This window comes from Bombyx mori, chromosome 23, assembly GCF_030269925.1.
Source record: "Bombyx mori chromosome 23, ASM3026992v2".
Classification (NCBI taxonomy): domain Eukaryota; kingdom Metazoa; phylum Arthropoda; class Insecta; order Lepidoptera; family Bombycidae; genus Bombyx; species Bombyx mori.
The window spans coordinates 17734791-17753310 of record NC_085129.1 but is presented as its reverse complement, the minus strand read 5'-3'; the positions used below and the strand labels follow the sequence as shown (position 1 = coordinate 17753310).

General features: G+C 38.9%; 1 protein-coding gene and 1 long non-coding RNA gene across 8 annotated transcripts in view; one reads left to right on the top strand and one right to left on the bottom strand.

The window, feature by feature from the left end:
• Window positions 1-18520, top strand: part of LOC101740110 (scavenger receptor class B member 1) — a 105244-nt gene that overhangs the window by 76235 nt on the left and 10489 nt on the right. For 5 of the 7 annotated variants that reach the window (XM_062675348.1, XM_038019253.2, XM_038019255.2 and 2 more), the window contains 3 exons: window positions 12869-12960; window positions 14408-14571; window positions 15220-15364. In XM_062675348.1, coding sequence (XP_062531332.1) covers window positions 12869-12960; window positions 14408-14571; window positions 15220-15364 — 401 coding nt within the window. Of the gene's footprint in view, window positions 1-7941; window positions 8118-8184; window positions 8432-12868; window positions 12961-14407; window positions 14572-15219; window positions 15365-18520 lie in introns of those variants that run through there. The other 2 variants (XM_062675349.1, XM_038019254.2) reach the window with 2 other exon arrangements.
• LOC134201135 (uncharacterized) lies at window positions 812-17654 on the bottom strand. Its single transcript, XR_009976337.1, has 3 exons — window positions 17146-17654; window positions 14389-14519; window positions 812-1468 (listed from the first exon to the last, which is right to left on the bottom strand). It is a non-coding gene; the product is annotated as an uncharacterized LOC134201135 (long non-coding RNA).

Below are 18520 nucleotides of genomic sequence, written 5' to 3'. Positions count from 1 at the left end.
TTTGCATCGGTAATTTTTAAAAAGCGTATAGAAATACAACGTTTTACAACCCATAAGCCACTTATAGCGACGAGTTGCCCCCGCTGAGTTTCTCGCCGGATCTTCTCAGTGGGTCGCGATTTCGACCCGGTAGTAGATTCAGCCAAACACGGCTCTTGCTAGGGCTAGTGTTAGCAATTCTGTCAGGTTGAACCCTACACGTCAAGGCGAAACTTAAATAGCCTCTCGAGGCTATCAGCGTAGGTAGGAAAATAATACCGAAATCTGTGATTACAGAAGCATAATAGTGTACAAGCTTATAATTTCAATTAATTATAGTCGAACGTAGGGATACCAGCAATTTGGAACGCCTTGTGGTGACCGGTAAAATAGAGGGAAAAAGGCCTAGGGGTAGAGGTCCCAAACGATGGTCGGACCAAATAGCGGAGGAACTGGGGATACCTGTCAGCGACGCACTCCACCGGGCTGCAGAGCGGGATCGATGGAGACAGTTGGTTGACGAAATCGGGCGGAGTCACGATCCTCAGCAGTGAGGGACCGATCGAAGAGAGAAAGAGAGAAAGAGATAGTCGAATTTCGATTAACGGGAGACCACTAGTTTCAATAAATAAGCAATCGGCTCTTAACCCATAAAATATTCTAAATGCATTTGAGCGGTTCAATCATATGAATTTTGTTCAAAACGCCTTTCAATATTTGGGCCTTTTTAAATTTTGTGCCAAAAATGTAACGATTTCATGAATTTAAACTTTCTCTAATTTTTCATATATATTTTTTTTGTATTTAGGCGTGTTCAGAATAAAAAAAATGCTTCATCACAATCAAGTCAATCACTGGTTTATTGATAATATTATATAATATTCATTTAACTATATTTTTCATTTTACGCATTTGATAACGCCAACACGGTTGACAATTTAAATAGGAACTTTTTTTAAAAGCTTAGGAATCGTACTTCGTTTGTTTTTAATAATGTTCTAATATCGAGTTAGTTTTCTTTTATTATTGCACTGATTAAATAAATATGCCGAATTTCAACAGGCATTACTGGAAAAATAGAAAACAAGTTAGAATTTGAATATCGAACCAGCGATACCAGTGATTTGGGGTAGTTTTTAATGTATAACTCCTAATTTAACAGTTTTTACGAATATATAGTTATAGGACCACGTGCCTGTTGTCGTGACAATAAATTTACTGTACTCATAATTACGGTAACATTATGAGAATTAAATTAAATGAAGTGGCAGTGGGCAGGACACATTGCTCGCGGAACAGATGGCCGTTGGGGCCAGAAGGTTCTTGAGTGGCGACCGCGTACTGGGAGACGTAGCGTGGGTAGGCCTCCCACAAGGTGGGCCGACGACCTATTGAGGTTCGCGGAGATCCGCTGGATGCAGGCAGCGCAGGACCGGTCTTTGTGGCGAGGCTTGGGGGAGGCCTATGTCCAGCAGTGGACGTGCATGGGCTGATAGAAAGGGAAAAAAATTTATGAGAATTAAATCAACTTTTGGCCCCAAATTTGAAAACGACCCGTTTACGATCTAAACAAGCAAACAAAAACATACAAACACCGAAAATAGATTATGTTTACATGTTGTTTACTCCGTTAAATGCCGCGTAAACATGTTAAAAGCTATTTTTATCTAAAAGTAAAAAAAAAACCTTGATTGATGGAAAATTCTGACAGACTTCATACATTAAATTAAGTTAAAATTAATTCGATACTGGACTTGTGGTCGTTTACGTCATGCATCTTGTATTTGTTTTACTAGAAGGCACGTTACAATGAATTTATGAATCATAATTAAGTTTTATACGTTCACATTAAAGTTTAATTAAGGGGTAATTATGTGGTCGAACATGAGGCTCTTTGATCAAGAGTATGACATCAGCGATTCCAAGGGCACAGCAAGCCACTGCCTACATCTGAATTCTCTCCATATGCGACCCAGGCGACGGGTCCACGCAAAACTGCCGTCACACAAAGCACGTCTTGTCAGAATACCCGGATCCACTCTCGACGAAGAGTTGAGAGAGAACAGAGATATAACCCACTGAGTTCCTCGCCATATATTCTCGGTGGGTCGCGATTCCGATCCAATAGATTCTGCGAAGCACTGCTCTTGCTAAAGCCAGTGTTAGCAAATTTTCTCAAGTCGAGCCCGTGAGCTCACCTATAAGTCCACGAATAGAATAACCCCTTAGACTACCAGAGAATAGGTGAAGGACATGTTAAAGTGCTTGGTTAGCCCCGCGGAGGAAAGTTCATTCCAAAGCCAGATGGTGCGAGATAAAAGAGATCTCTAGAAACGCACTGAGTTCTTAAGACTCCACGATTACTTTTTTTTATTGCTTATATGGTTGGACGAACTCACAGCCCACCTGGTGTTAAGTGGTTATTGGAGCCCATAGACATCTATAACGTAAACGTGCCACCCACCTTGAGATATAAGTTCTAAGGTCTCAGTATAGTTACAAAAAGTATAGGTACTACATATAGAATCTAAAAGTTCCACAATCACTATTGTCTACGTCTTAATTCGCGCCAATGTGCTACGTAACGGCAGAATACACTGCGGGCTACGCGATCTATCGTCAGAATTCCCAAATAATTTGCGGGTATCCTTTTTTTTCTTCTGTAGTCTGAACGCCCTTATTGTTCAACCGTTCAGTCACCTAAACCTACAACCCTACGATCCTGCGGACCGAATATTAAAAAGTCGACGTCACCCAAAACACGTCATTTCGGAACCTCCCGATCTACTAACGGTGCTTTTAGTCACCTCAAGTACCGGTCATCGTTCACGTCGAACCCGTCACTTGAGACGAAGGGCTCGACGAGTAAATTAACCCACAGACACAGCCCACTAAGTTTCCCGCCGAATCGTTTCAGTGGGTCGCGTTTCCGATCCGATGGTAGATGCTGCGAAGCACTGCTCTTGCTAGAGTTAGTGTAAGGAACGTCGTCAGGTTGGAGTCCCGTGAACTCACCTACTTGTTAGGGTTACGCTGGCCAATCTCAAAGCCATCAGCTTATGTAGAAAAACACAAACAATATAAACCTCACAATGTCAATGCAATACACGATGTCACACCCCTTCGTCGTCAAGGTCCTTCGTAGTGGAAGTCACGGTGAGACACCATCGGCAATGCACTAATTATGACATTCTCGCGTGACCGGACTGGCTGTGAACGTTTAGCGCGCCAAGTTCACGGCTGACATTTAAATAACATAGGAAGTCTTTGAAACAACGTGATTAGTACGACACGATATTATTATATCCGACATGCAAATGTTAATCTGTGCTTGATTTTGTCTTTTTCCTACCTATGCTGATAGCCTTGAGAGGCTATATCAGTTTCTTCTTGGCGTATAGGTGAGCTCACGGGTCTCAAACCGGGTGTATTGCTAATACTAGCCCTAACAAGAGCAGTGCTTCGCAGAAACTACCAGCGGATCGAAAACGCGACCCATTGAGAAGATCCGGCGAGAAACTCAGTGGGCTGTGTCTATGGGTTAATTCACTCGTCGAGCCCTTCGTCGCAAGCGGCGGGTTCGACGAGGACGGTGACCGGTGCTTGTGGTAACTAAAAGCACTGTTAATGGATCGAAGGATCCGTAATGAATGCTAGATACTTAATTTGGTGTCGTACATAAATATTGTAACCTTTGTAACATTGGGTTCTAAAGCGGTTTTTGTTAAAAGCACTTTACGGCTTAATTACGCAGTTTTTATTTCTATTAAATCGTTTCCGACATTGTGAATACAGTTTTCGTGAGCACGTTCCGTGGGAAACGAAACGTCTGGGTAAATTTACTTATTTATTTGACTTTATGCACAAAAGTACAGTGGCAGACCTTAAAGCCTGAGTCATTCTTTATCAGTCAACCAAGGGTGGTGCAGAGTCCTGTGGTAGATGCATTCCCTTTTGAGAAATAATAAATTAATAATAATCTATTTTTTTTAATAGATGGGTGGATGTTCTCACAGCCCACCTGGTGTTAAGTGGTTACTCGAGCCCATAGACATCTACAACGTAAATGCGTCACCCACCTTTACATATAAGTTCTAAGATCCCAGTATAGTTACAACGGCTGCCCCGCCCTTCAAACCGAAACGAATAACTGCTTCACGGCAGAAATAGGCAGGACGGTGATACCTACCCGTACGGACTCTAGAGGTCCTACCGCCAGTAAATACAAAAAACACACACAGTAGATATACATAAACGTACATACTATCATTTCTTAATCAATGATTTCAAAGTTTCATTTCAAGCTTTAGTTTCTAATGAGTGTAAATATTAAATGTTATGTTGCTTAATGACAAAGTAGTATTCTGTGTTTCTTGAAATTACTCATTGTATTTTTGCTTTTTTAATTTCATGATGTTGTCAACTATTGCATATATTTTTTTTATGACATGGTGACAGATACCTTTAGGTCATATCTTATTTGTCAACTATTGCACTGTCGCTTGCATCCATAGATTATACACTTAATATTATATTCGAGACTTGCATCTATGATTGAGGTGACATCTGTCATGTACTTACTGTCAATTTGTCAATGTTTTGTAATGATGATCACTTTGTTGCTGCAACTAAATAAATAAATAATCTATACTCTATACTAATATACAAATCTACAGTGGTTTTTACGGATGTTCCGTTATAACTACTGAACCATGCATCCGATTGACTTGAAACTTAGTATCCATGTAGAAAATACATGTATTTAATGGATAGGCTAATATTTATATCAGCGTTGGACTCCCTAATAATAATGACAATAAGTAATAATATTAATTTTAAATGCCCAGCGAAGCGGACGAGTACGGCTAGTAATAATATAAAAAGTACACAACATATATCTATATACAAATTCTCATACACATAGCGTATAGAAATATGTATACTTTTTTTATTTAGAAAAATAACCAGTGTTTACCGTAATAGTCAAATGCGGATGAACACAACGCAATTACTCTGCAATGAAACCGTAATGTATTCTCGAAACGTCTAAGCTGACGCAATGAAAAATAAAAATGCGCGTATTTCAATTGTAAAAATTAGTTTTAATTATGCCCCTGTTTTCTCGAAAAAACAGAAGAAAGTACTCCATTATTTTCTTCATTGCCCTTGTAAGCAGACGAACATACGGCCCACCTGATGGTGAGTGGTTACCGTCGCCCATAGACGTTAGCAAAATCAGGGCAGAACTAAGCCGCTGCCTACCGCTTAGATAATACTCTCCACAAGCCTCGTTTGAAGAAGGAGGACATGTCCTTTTTCAGTTAAGGATTGTGGAAAGTATTAAACGGTTGGTAGCGGCTTGGCTCTGCCCCTGGCATTGCTGAATTCCATGGGCGACGGTAACCACTCACCATCGCGTGGGCCGTATGCTCGTCGTCTGTCTACAAGGGCAAAAAAAAACATGTTATAGCGATTTAGTCATTAGTCATTTCGTCATTTTGCGATAATCATTTTGTTATGATTTCTTTTTTAATGTTGATGATGGGCCGACTCAAATGATCACTGGAGTCTAACCACCACGTGACCCGGATCAAGGATAAAATTCAATTTTCATACCCAAGGATTTTCCGCACCAACGAACAAATCGCGTGATTTTTCAATTAAAATAAGCTTTAGAGGATTTAGAACCAGTCTATCGCGTTAACGAGCAATCCCTTCGGATTTAATTCTAGTAAAACTGGCTCTCGCTAAAACGTTCGTAATAATAACGATCATAATCTAATACGCGTTAGGTGTGGCGCACTAGACACATACAGCCACTGGCGGTGTCTAACTAAAACAACAAGCGTGTTATAATCTGTGGCAGCGACATTTAGCCCGCCAAAACTGACAGGACACTATTGTGGTATTCTCTTCAATTTTCGCGAATCATGAACATAATTAAAAGGACTTTTCCGATTTTTATATAGCGTTTATTATAGTAGTAGTAGTTTTATTTTTCCAACTCGAAAGGCAAAGGCGTCATACCTAATTTTTTATATATAATTATATTTTATATGAATAATGATAATCTGAAGTGAAATGAAATGAAACATGGCATGAAATGAAATGAGATGAGATAAGATGAGATGATATTGGATGAAATATAATCTCAGTAAAATGGTGGTCATTTACTGAGAATTTTTCAGTGGACTTTTTGGAGGATCCCGAGAAGCTACGTCCAGCGGCTTTGTCTCATTTTCCCACACTTGTGTACTTTCACAGATACTAAACAGCTAATAAGCCACACATTTAAACCTGAAGAAACACTAAATAGACAAAATAAAACAAATCACACAACTTCACTCATCGCGTTTCCGCCAAAAAGTCCTTTCCTGTTATTATGTGGCGTATATTATAATATTGTTATATAAGTATCGTCTGTTTTGTTTTTAATATGAATTAGAGTGTAGTTAGCTTTATAATACATATCGCGAACAAGACTACAGTCGTCCACGACGAGTACTGTAAGGTAACCCCCCTTTAACACGGTAGACAAGTTCCTACAAAGTCCCGCGTTGTATGAAATCGTGTTATGTGATTATTTTTTTGCTACCTATTCTGGTAACCTCGAGGGGTTATTCTAGATTCGCCGGCTAGTCGGTAAGCTTGCGGGGCTCAAATCTGACGATGTTGCTAACACGAACCCTAGCAAGAGCCGTGCTTCGCAGAATCTACCATCGGATCGGAAACGCGACCCACTGAGAAGATCCGGCGAGAAAATCAGTGGGCGGTGTCTGTGGGTTAATTTACCCGTCGAGCCCTTCGTCGCAAGCGACGGGTTCGACGAGGACGATGACCGGTGTTTGAAGTACCTAAAAGCACCGTTAATAGATCGGGAGTTACTGCTCCACGGCAGAAATAGGCAGGGTGGTGATACCTATCAGAGCGTGATCACAAGACGTCCTACCACCAGCGGACTTCGCGGTAGAAACAAACAAAATACCCATATAAGCCGGCTTCAATATTTACAATTCAATACTCTTCCTCCGTCATCGAATCGTTTCGATGTGTATATGTTATTATGAAGAAAAAAATTTAGGTATATACCAGAATTTTAACCGCGGCACGGTCGCGTCACTACACCGGGTCAAGGTCGCTCAAATGATTTCACACACCACCAATAAAATAATTATTCAAACTAACTTAAAATTTTACGACTTGTTGTGTTATGACTAATCGCAGCACTTTACAACTTTACTGGTAGTAGAACCGTAGAACCTCTTCTGAGTCCGCACGGGTAAGTACCACCTCCCTGCCTATTTCAGCCGTGAAGCACTAATGTGTTTCGGCTTGAAGGGTGAGGCAGCCGTTGTAACTATACTGAGACCTTAGAACTTATATCTAAAGTTTGGTGGCGCATTTACGTTGTATATGTCTATCGGCTCCAATAACCACTTAACATCAGGTGGGCCGTGAAGTCGTCCAGCTATCTAAGCAATAAAAATAATTAAAAAAACCTTAGTTTCCCCTTAAAAAAAGGTTAAAAATAAACGTGTGACTTAAATTTGTACTAAGTACTATAATCTATACTCTATACTAATTTAAAAATCTACGGTGGTTTTTACGGATGTTCCGTTATAACTACTGAACCATGCATCCGATTGACTTGAAACTTGGTATCCATGTAGAAAATACATGTACTTAATGAATAGGCTAATATTTATAATATGATTGTTGGACTCCCTACATCAGCTGTTGCGTGGGTGTTAATCATGAGAATCTTTGTGGGGGGTGAGAAATAATAATATAAATTTTAAATGCCCAGCGAAGCGGACGGGTACAGCTAGTATTATTGTATATATACATTCGCGTTGGCTGAATTTTTCTTTTTTTTTTTTTGTTGACAGACACTTCGCGTCATTGAAAATTTACGTTCAATATTTTCAATTTTTTTGGTTATTAAATTTGTCATGACAGTCGTTATTGGAGAATCGAGCGAGAAGCTTGTCTTTTTTTTTTTAATCAATCCGCACCATAGATTACACGCGACATGCGAGATCCAATAGTGTTACATATTTGCGATTAAAAATAATAAATGTTTTTTTTTTATTCTCATGTATTCACTGCTATTGTTAAATAAATATACTTTATAGCTGGTATTCGAATTTTTTCGAAGCTTGTGAGTTTATTTGCGAATGATTCGTGGACTGTTCTGTTGCTAGTCATTTCTTTAAAAATAAAATCAGCGAACATTAGATATTAGAAAAAAATATATATATATTGTTTTTAATCGTTTCATTTTTCTAAATTTCAAAGTGATCGTTTAATAAAATAACACGAATGAATAAGTCACTAAAAAGGTCAGGCAGAAAGTATATCTTACGAAGAAGCTAGTATTAGAAAACAAAAGTGGAGAATTTACGTTGCAATAGTTTAAAAAATGCCCAACTCGGATCTCAATATGCGACAGGTGAGATGTATTTTTTTCTTTTTCTAAATCTGAAACTATGGTAGGGGTAATTGATAAGTGGAGATAAATAATCTTCCTTTAATACAGTAAATACGTTCCTAAAAAGTCTCAAAGTCTGCGGACTTGTAGCGAGGTCTAAGAAGCATTGTATTGGGGTTAATTTTTTTTAAAGAAGAAAGACTGGATGAAACGGTCCTGGATAGGTTCATCAAATTACATGTTCTACATGTTACTTGATGAGGGTGCCAGGGACGGAGTTGATAACTTAGATTTACCTAAATACTTACTTTTATTTTAATACTTGAAATCGTCGTGGCCTAAAGGATAAGACGTCCGGTGCATTCGTGTTGAGCGATGCACCGGTGTTCGAATCTCAGGCGGGTACCAATTTTTCTAATGAAATACGTACTCAACAAATGTTCACGATTGACTACCACGGTGCAGGAATAACATCGTGTAATAAAAATCAAACCCGCTAAATTATAATTTGCGTAATTACTAGTGGTAGGACCTTTTGTGAGTCCGCGCGAGTAGGTACCACCACCCTGCCTATTTCTGCCGTGAAGCAGTAATGCGTTTCGATTTGAAGGGCGGGGCAGCCGTTGTAACTATACTGAGACCACAGAACTCATTTCTCAAGGTGGGTGGCGCATTTACGTTGTAGATGTCTATTAGTTCCAGTAACCACTTAACACTAGGTGGACCGTGAGCTCGACCAAACACTTAAGTAACAAAAAAATCTAGTATCGTCGATGTTACAGGGTTGTTACACATTCGGATGGATGCACTTATTCGCGGCCATTTCCAAGTTCATTAAAGGCATGTTTAAAAAAACCCTTTGATCAAAACAAAAAAACAGCCAAAAATTAAAATCGTCACAATAACAACAGGGAAAGCCAGACAAATCACGCACGGACATCTGGTCCCAAATTAGGAATCCTTGTGTTATGGGTACCAGTGTGTAACAAACATACTTATATACGCTTAAATATAAACATATATAGATAATTAACGCCCAGACAAGCCAACAAGTCTGTTCGTCACACAATGTTTGTCTGATCTGGAAATTAAACCCGCGATCATCAGTGCAACAGTACCACTAATTACTCCACCACCGCGTCAGCCTGACTAAATCCACAAAACCACACACCGAGCTAATTAAATACAAAAAAAGCATGTCAAAAATCGAAAGACTTATTGTTTATTTATTTATTCAACCTTCATCTAAAATGATTGCATACGCGATTTTAATACACGGGCCTCGATTCTTCGCGTAATGATCACGTAACCGCGTGACCGTGATCTCTATCGAGACAGTAACCTTCTCTGAACTAACATATAGATTTGATTACATATTTTAGATTAACACGTAGACTGCGTTATGCGACTATCTCTTGCTTAGTGCGAGTTTTTTAACGTTCTCGAGAGCGTAAAAGTTAACTACAATTTGTATGGTGTCGGAACGTTCGCCTACGTTTGCCGCTAGGGGCGCTAAGTATAGGCTGTTATACTATAATAATATGCCACTATTATATAGCGTAGTCTGAAAGCAACTTCAGTGTGCTTAGTGCGAGATTTTTTAAAGTTCTCGATAGCGTAAAAGTTAACTCAAATTTGTATGAAGTTGGAACAGCGCCCCTACTATATACTATTATAGTATAGCGTAGTCTGAAAGAGGCTTGATGCGGCAATTGAAGCCGCTCTTCTTTGCTCGGCGTGAGAAGCGACAATGTCCACATTTCTATGGCTATATACAAAGGACTTTCTGTGAGACCTCCTTCTCCTTGCGTCGATCCTCAATCCTGAAGGTCGTGGCTTCCTTTAATAACTTTCTCCTGGACTATCCTGGACCAGCCCTGACTCCTCGCGTTTGCGGATGGCACCGTGGACTGAAGTGGTCCGATCAGGACTGGAATTCCATTTCAAATTACCATAAGCATTATCAATTCAATCGTTTCGCCGTGAATATCTGACACAGATACTTTCGCAATAAACATATTTATTAATTAATAGCTGTATCATTGATGATCTAAAGTCAAGATCGTTTGGTTGTTAGCCTTCAATGTTTGTCGTAGCAGGGTGGGTAGATAAGTCGATTAATCATTTGCAAATATATTGACACGTTGACTGCCGTGTGGGTCACCGATGCCCTACACGGCGCACTGAAGTAATTATGTCGATTTTTCTTTTCGATCTTCTTACTAAAGCGCCAGAATATCTAGCAGACTCGGGGAAAGACGAATCCAAAGATACTTAGAATGAATCTATTCTTATGAGACCTAAAATATTAAAACATAGGTACGTCTACTACTAATATATAAATCTACAGTGGTTTTTACGGATGTTCCGTTATAACTACTGAACCATGCATCCGATTGGCTTGAAACTTGGTATCCATGTAGAAAATACATGTACTTAATGGATAGGCTAATATTTATATGAGTGTTGGACTCCCTACAGCAGTTGCAGGGGCGTTCATTATGAGAATCTTTGTGGGGGTGAGAAATAATAATGTTAATTTTAAATGCCCTAGTTACAGGTACAGCTAGTTGTATATATTAATACGTGAAGCAAAAAATTTGTAGCCCTTTTTACGAAAATGACGCGGACGGAGGAGTATAACATTTCTAGTGAAGGAGTGCAGAATACTATTGTTTTTAAATTATGCATAAAAAGTACATAAAATCAATTAAAAAAAACATTACGCACACTACCATGTATTTCACACACATACCCTTAAATACTCTTTTGTTTATTGTGTAAGTCTGTGGTTAAATTGAAAATAGATTAATATTGTTTATCTTTAATATTTTTTCTCTATAGTGTAGACTTGGCGAAATCTGTGATCATAGAATTAATAAAGTCTTTGACGATAGAACCATAATAATGTCCAATCTTATAATTTAAATTGATAAGTAAGATCGAATTTTGACCGCAGGGCGAGCACTAGTTAACATAAAAAAGCAAAGGACATGGGCCCACTCTCCATACATTGCACGGCCCACTAAACGAAGTTCAAAGACAGTAATGAAATTAAGTTTAAATAACAGACTATATATCCTTTTTATTATAAACAAATTAAAATTAATATGATTTATGGAGATACAGAGATATTTAAAAAATAAGATAAGAATCCATCCATCCATCCATCCGGCTATGGAATGAGCTCCCCTCCACGGTGTTTCCCGAGCGCTATGACATGTCCTTCTTCAAACGAGGCTTGTGGAGAGTATTAAGCGGTAGGCAGCGGCTTGGCTCTGCCCTTGGCATTGCTGAAGTCCATGGGTGACGGTAACCACTCACCATCAGGTGGGCCGTATGCTCGTCTGCCTACAAAGGCAATAAAAAAAAGAATTTTAGGTTATATCACATGATTTTGCTGTCAATACACTGACACTTTAACATCATCATCAGCATAAATATTATTTATATTACTCTATACTTTATATTACAACAAAATATAATAAGCAGGTATATCGCAACGAAACACTAATATCCACAATGCGCACGAGTGATCAAATGTAAAAACGTCAATAAACATTAAACAAGCGTAGTTTTTTTTTTGCTTAAGATCAAGATATAGTATTTTACATTAATTTTAAAATCCATTAATTAATTATGTTAATATATTTTGCTAGTTTTTTGCAATATACGTAATGTTTTTTTAAGAAGATTTAATGTGAATTGCTTATAAATATTTTACCTATGTCAACTCCTTCAATATTATCAATGTAGCTTAATCATGGTAATTATTGATGTTTTTAAATACCCCACCATTAAAGTACCCTTAAATTTTATAATAAGTATGTAAAAATGAAATGTTTTTTTCTATAGATAATTCATTAATGTCCTTCAGAGCACGAGTAGCTGGACCGAAAATGGCCCATGTCCTTTAGGCAATCCAGACGCTTAGTAACAGAAATCGAGATAATTCCTTCAGTGCGCCGCGTAGGGCACTGGTGACCTACGTAACAGTCAACGTGTTAATAACTTGAATTAGTCTTAGTACGCGAGAAATCCGCGAGACATGATTGATCATTATATTTAATTAAGTTTTTCATTATTGTTATGATTGATAGCTTAAGATTAGCACAGTCGTGAGTAATTAAAAAAATCGACGCTTACATCTCGTGAAGTTTTTATTTATTTATTGGTTAGATGGGTGGACGAGCTCACAGCCCACCTGGTGTTAAGTGGAGTTACTAGAGCCATAGACATTTACAACTTAAATGCGCCACCAAACTTGAGATATAAGTTCTAAGATCTCAAGTACAGTTACAACGGCTGCCCCACCCTTCAAACCGAAATGCATTACTGCTTCACGGCAAAAATAAGCAGGGTAGTTATACCTACCCGTGCGGACTCACAAGACGTTCTACCACCAGTAGGATATATATTTACATTTGACATTAATGTGTGTATTTATGTTTCTTTCAGGTCTGTTCATCCTTCTTATGCTGGGATTTATAGCCCTCTCAATAGGATGCTTTATACTGTTCGTGAAGCCATACAACTTTCTGTTTAATCAGGTAATTTGGATCTTAAGTCGACGGGCGAAAGACTGTATTTAAGCGACATTTTGATTAACACGCGACATTTATCTTTGTAATTAAAGGTCCCTTTCATTTGCTATTGCCATCGACAATTCGATGTTTTTTAATTGAACTTCAATTATGTTTACCACGTTTGAATAACTGAAGAAGATTTTTTTGTTACGAATTTTTTTTACGATAAAGTTTAAATGACTCTCCCGTAAAATTGCAAAAAATGTCTCTTAAACCTAATAGCCTTATCGTCGATATAATTCTATTTTTTATTTAGGACATTTTCGGCCATCAATATACCCTCTGACGCGGAAATCTCGTAGGAGCTTTTTATTTATTGCAAAGATGAGTTGACGAGCTCACAACCCACCTGGTGCTAAGTGGTTACCGAAGCCCAGAGACATCTACAACGTAAATGCCGCCACCCACCTTGAGATATGAGTTCTAAGGTCTCAGTATAGTTACAATGGCTACCTCGCCCTTGAAACCGAAACGCGTTACTGCTTCACGGCAGAAATAGGCAGGGCGGTGGTACCTACCCTGCGGACTCACAACACGTCCTACCACCGGTAAAAAGCTTCGGCTGCCGGGCAAAAAGAGGGGTATGCTTTGTACGAGAAAAGCTTCAGCTTCGATAAGCTCTCAATTGGTACATAGTTACCATGGCTCATAGACGTGAATACGTATGACCCAAGCTTCGAAGATTTCCCGGCATAAATAAACGGAATGTATGACCACAACTAAATTTTATAAATTTGCATAATTGCTGATAGCCCACTGAGTTTCTCGCCGGATCTTCTTAGTGGGTCGCGTTTAGGATCCGGTGGTAGATTGTTCTTGCTAGGGCCAGTGTTAGCAACACTTCCGGTTTGAGCCCCGTGAGCTCACCTACTCGCTAGGGTAAAGCTGAAGTAGCCTCTCAAGGCTATCAGCATAGGTAGCAAAAAAAAATGTAACTAATGGTATTATGTAGTCATTTGTGGCTACCATTCTGCCTATTTTGGTCGCATGCACCATTGATCTTTAATAAAATTGAGATTTCGATCTCACATCTCAAAGAAAGATTGCATTTGTTAGGATATCAATGTGTCCTCATTTAAGCACTCGTTATTGGGTGAACTGAAACTAAACTTTCCATCTAGAACATTCTTAAACAATACGGCCCGGAGATCTCTCCAGTTTCACCAGGACAGGTGGGCGAGCAAAGGCTCAGCCAAGAGGGGTGGGATTTGCTAACAGCTGCCCGAGCGCCTCCAAAGGAGACCTCACAATTCAAGGGCAGCTGCTTCGCGAATGAATCTACTACCGGATCGGAATCACGACCCGCCGAGAAAATCCGGCGGGAAACTCAGCGGGCTGACGTTTAGGTTAGGTAAAGCTAATGATGTAATATTGAGAAAAACATATCCTTACACCATGTTTCTGTCCACAGAAAGTCCTTCTGCAGGATGGGGGCGAAATCTTCGAGATGTGGAGGAAACCTGAAGTCCAGCTTTATACGAGGGTCTTTCTGTTCAACGTGACTAATTCTGAAGAGTACCTGGCTGGGAAGGATGAGAAAATTAAGCTCCAGGAAGTCGGGCCTTACGTGTACAGGTTAGCTTTTTTTATTGCTTAGATATGTGGACGAGCTTATGGCCTAACTGATGTTAAGTGGTCATAGGAGTCCATAGACATCATCAAAGTAAATTCTACCACCCAGTGCAACGTGCACCCTTCAAACCGAAACGCATTACTGTTTCGTGGCAGAAATAGGCAGGATGGTGATATCTACCCGTGCGGGCTCATAAGATGCCCTGCCACTAGTTAAAACTATGTACTATTTATGAACAAGGATTTTTTCCCAAATATCCATATGATCCCCTCATCTCCTTTTTATCATCGCACCTCCCGCTATCGCAGCAGAGTTCATCCATATTATCTGGAATCATTGCGTCCATCGACAATTCAGTTCTGAAGTTCTTTTCTGCCACGTACCATTCGGCTATGGAATGAGCTCCCCTCCACGGCGTTTCCCGAGCGCTATAACATGTCCTTCTTCAAACGAGGCTTGCGTAGCGTACCAATGGTAGGCAACGGTTTGGCTCTGCCCCTGGCATTGCTGACGTCCATGAGCGACGATAATCACTTACCATCAGGTGGACCGTATGCTCGTCTACCTATAACGGCAATTAAAAAAATATATAGCATTATAATATTATTCTATCTCGATCCTAAATACTAATTATATGTATAATTTAATAGAGAGGCTTTGGAACACAAAGTTCAAAGCTTCAACTCGAACGGTACGTTGTCAGCGATTCCCCTGCATCCTCTGACTTGGGTGGAAGAGATGTCCGAGGGCCACAGAGAGGACGACATCGTATATATGCCGCACATAGCTCTACTGGTAAGCAATTGTAACGTGTTGATTTGAAACAATAATTCTATTGCTGATGTTTGGACATGCCCTAATAAAAAAAAAAATTCAGACCCTTAAGCAAACACAATCAATCAATTACTACAAATCTGTGTTCTTAATGCGAGCTCTTTAACGTTCTCGATAGCGTTAAAGTTAACTCAAATTTGTATGCAGTTCGAACAGCGCCCCTAGCGGCAAACGTAGGCAAACGTTCCAACTTCATACTAATCTGAGTTAACTTTTACGCTATCGGGAACGTAAAAAAACTCGCAATAATCACACCGTATTATAACGAGGGGTGAAAGGTTATTCGGTTTAAGCGACATTTCGCTTAACACGCGTCTTTTATCTTTGTTATTAAAGGTCTGTTTTATTTGCTATTAGTATCAACAACAGTTCGATGTTTTTAATTGAGCTTCAAATGCTGCGCGGATCGGGATCCGGCGATTTTCTCTTGTTGAAAAAAAAAGCGTAATTTAGACGTATGTCAAAATAATTTGTGTTCCGTGATGGCCACCCCGTTCAATTCGATCCTGAAAGTCCGCTTAGTGTTTGGAACAAATCGCGTTATCTAAATATAGCCTAGTCTGACCTACGCTAATCGTGAGTACAAAGTCTGAGGCTCGTCGAGAAATAATGTTCAATTACAACGATCTCAAAACGTGCAAGGTTAATGAAAAATTGGCAAAAAAGACACTCGTAAAAAAGCATGTAATTTAGATAATTATCGTGTGCATTTGAATTTTAAGTTTCAATAGTTTATATATTGCGCAGTGCGGAGAGGTTTCTTTCCTATCTACTGCCCGCACGGCGGAAGATCTTCCCTTTTTCGTATACCCGAAACTTAAACAAATTTGCATCCTCATTTAACGACTCATTTCACGGAAATTTAAAAAACAGAGCCATAAACCATTAAGAGCAGGATACTAAATCAAGAGAAGGAAAAAAATGCAAACGGAAGAAAACTATATACCTACATATGTATATAATATATTCTTTCAAACTTTTGTTATCGTATGAAGTCTGTGGTCAAATTCAGAAAATTTTCACATTGTACACAGATTGTAATATGACATTTTGACGTTATGCTGTAATGAAATCGGAAGTAGTGTCTCGTAGTGTGAACCCGTCAAAGGGTCACGGTTGTTGATGACGCGAATTAACGTAAAACAATGTTCCTTTGTGTCGAGATTCGAACGTTCTAGACTAATCTTGTTAACTCGGCGTCGTCACTGACGAATACAGATGAACAAACCACCCGTCGATTAATTAAAAACAAAAACTAGTTTAAATCTTAACTTAACCTTTAGCCTTTAAATTTGATAGTCGTCGTGGCCTTGAGGATAAAACGTCCGGTGCATTCGTATGTAGCGATGCACCGGTGTTCGAATCCCGCAGGCGGGTGCCAATTTTTCTAATGAAATACGTACTCACCAAATGTTCACGATCGACTTCCACGGTGAAGGAATAACATCGTGTAATAAAAATCAAACCCGCAAAATTATAATTTGCGTAATTACTGGTGGTAGGACCTCTTGTGAGTCCGCACGGGTAGGTACCACCGCCCCGCATATTTCCGTCGCTAAGCAGTAATGCGTTTCGGTTTGAAGGGCGGGGCAGCCGTTGTAACTATACTGAGACCTTAGAACTCATATCTCAAGGTGAGTGGTGCATTTACGTTGTAGATGTCTATGGGCTCCAGTAACCACTTAACACTAGGTGGTGTGAGTTCGTCCACACATCTAGGTAATTAATTTTAAAATATTTACCGAACCCGATGAATTTATTCCACCGTTTCTTCACAGGACATATTACATCACAAATATTAATGTGTTAAGCTGGCCACAAATAATTATTATCAATCATTCTATTCAAAATACGTACACCGCCTTTGGAAATATCATTTTGAAATTGCAATCAGATACGCATTATTCGTTTGAATCAAATGCTGAATCGAAAATTCAGATTTAATTAAGCTTGATGAAGATCTTTTAACCTGTATTCTTATCTACTATATAAAGTTTTTTTCGTATTTCACGTCTGTCTCAAGATGTGTACCGTAATCGAACGGCTGCCAAGTCTGAAATCAATTGTTTTTTAAACTTCCGCTGAATTTCGTATTTAATGTTAATTTTTGGTTCGTTAATAAATAATGAAGAAAACAATACTAAGCTTTACACTACTAAGCACTGACATACAACTTTTTTTATAGTAATATATTATTATTATTTAAGTCGTATGGTATTTTTTTTGTGTTTTGTCATTACACAGATAACACATTCAGACGTTTGTAGCATAGACTATACGTAGTTCGCATTACGCGCCAATGAAAAAACCAATTTGACTATTGACAAATTCAATGCTATGTTAAAAGCCCTTTTGCTATTTCAAAATGCAAGTAAGTACGTTTTCTAATAACAATTACACAATTCATCGAATCAAAAGGTTATCGCAATAGTAGAAATACATTTACTGTGCGGCGTTATTGGGAAATCATTTAGCGTCAGTGTAATTTTGAATGAATTATCTTAAATCATGTTTGTTTGTTTACGACAGGGGTTCCCAAACTTATTTGGTCTACTGCCCACTTTGAGAATAAATAATTTTTTAGCGCCCCTACTTAAAAACCATTATAACCAGAACTCAGTTGGTGTTTAAGAGTCCTCCTAGATGAAATTACAAATCGCCTCCCAAGCCTCTACACAACGCCCCCTTTTTTTTCAGGGTCTCTCACCGCCCCCCTTTAGGCTTGCAGCGCCCACAAGTGGGCGTTATCGCCCACTTTGGGAAAGGCTGGTTTACGATTTCGTAGTACCGTAAAATTTTCGTAACTTCGTCAATTTTCAATACGAAATACTCGATTATACGCATAACGCGAGGAATTGCGTTTATCTGTATATTAATACGTGAAGCAAAAACTTTGTATCCCTTTTTACGAAAATTGCGCGGACGGAGGAGTATGAAATTTTCCACACTTATAGAGAATATAGAGAAGAAGTGCACAATGCTAATATTTTTTTAAAATAATGCATAAAAGATATATTAAATCAGTAAAGAAAACATTACACACACTACATACCATGTATTTGATGCACACACGCATGCATACTATTTATTGTCAAACTTTTGTTCTTGACGTGTGTT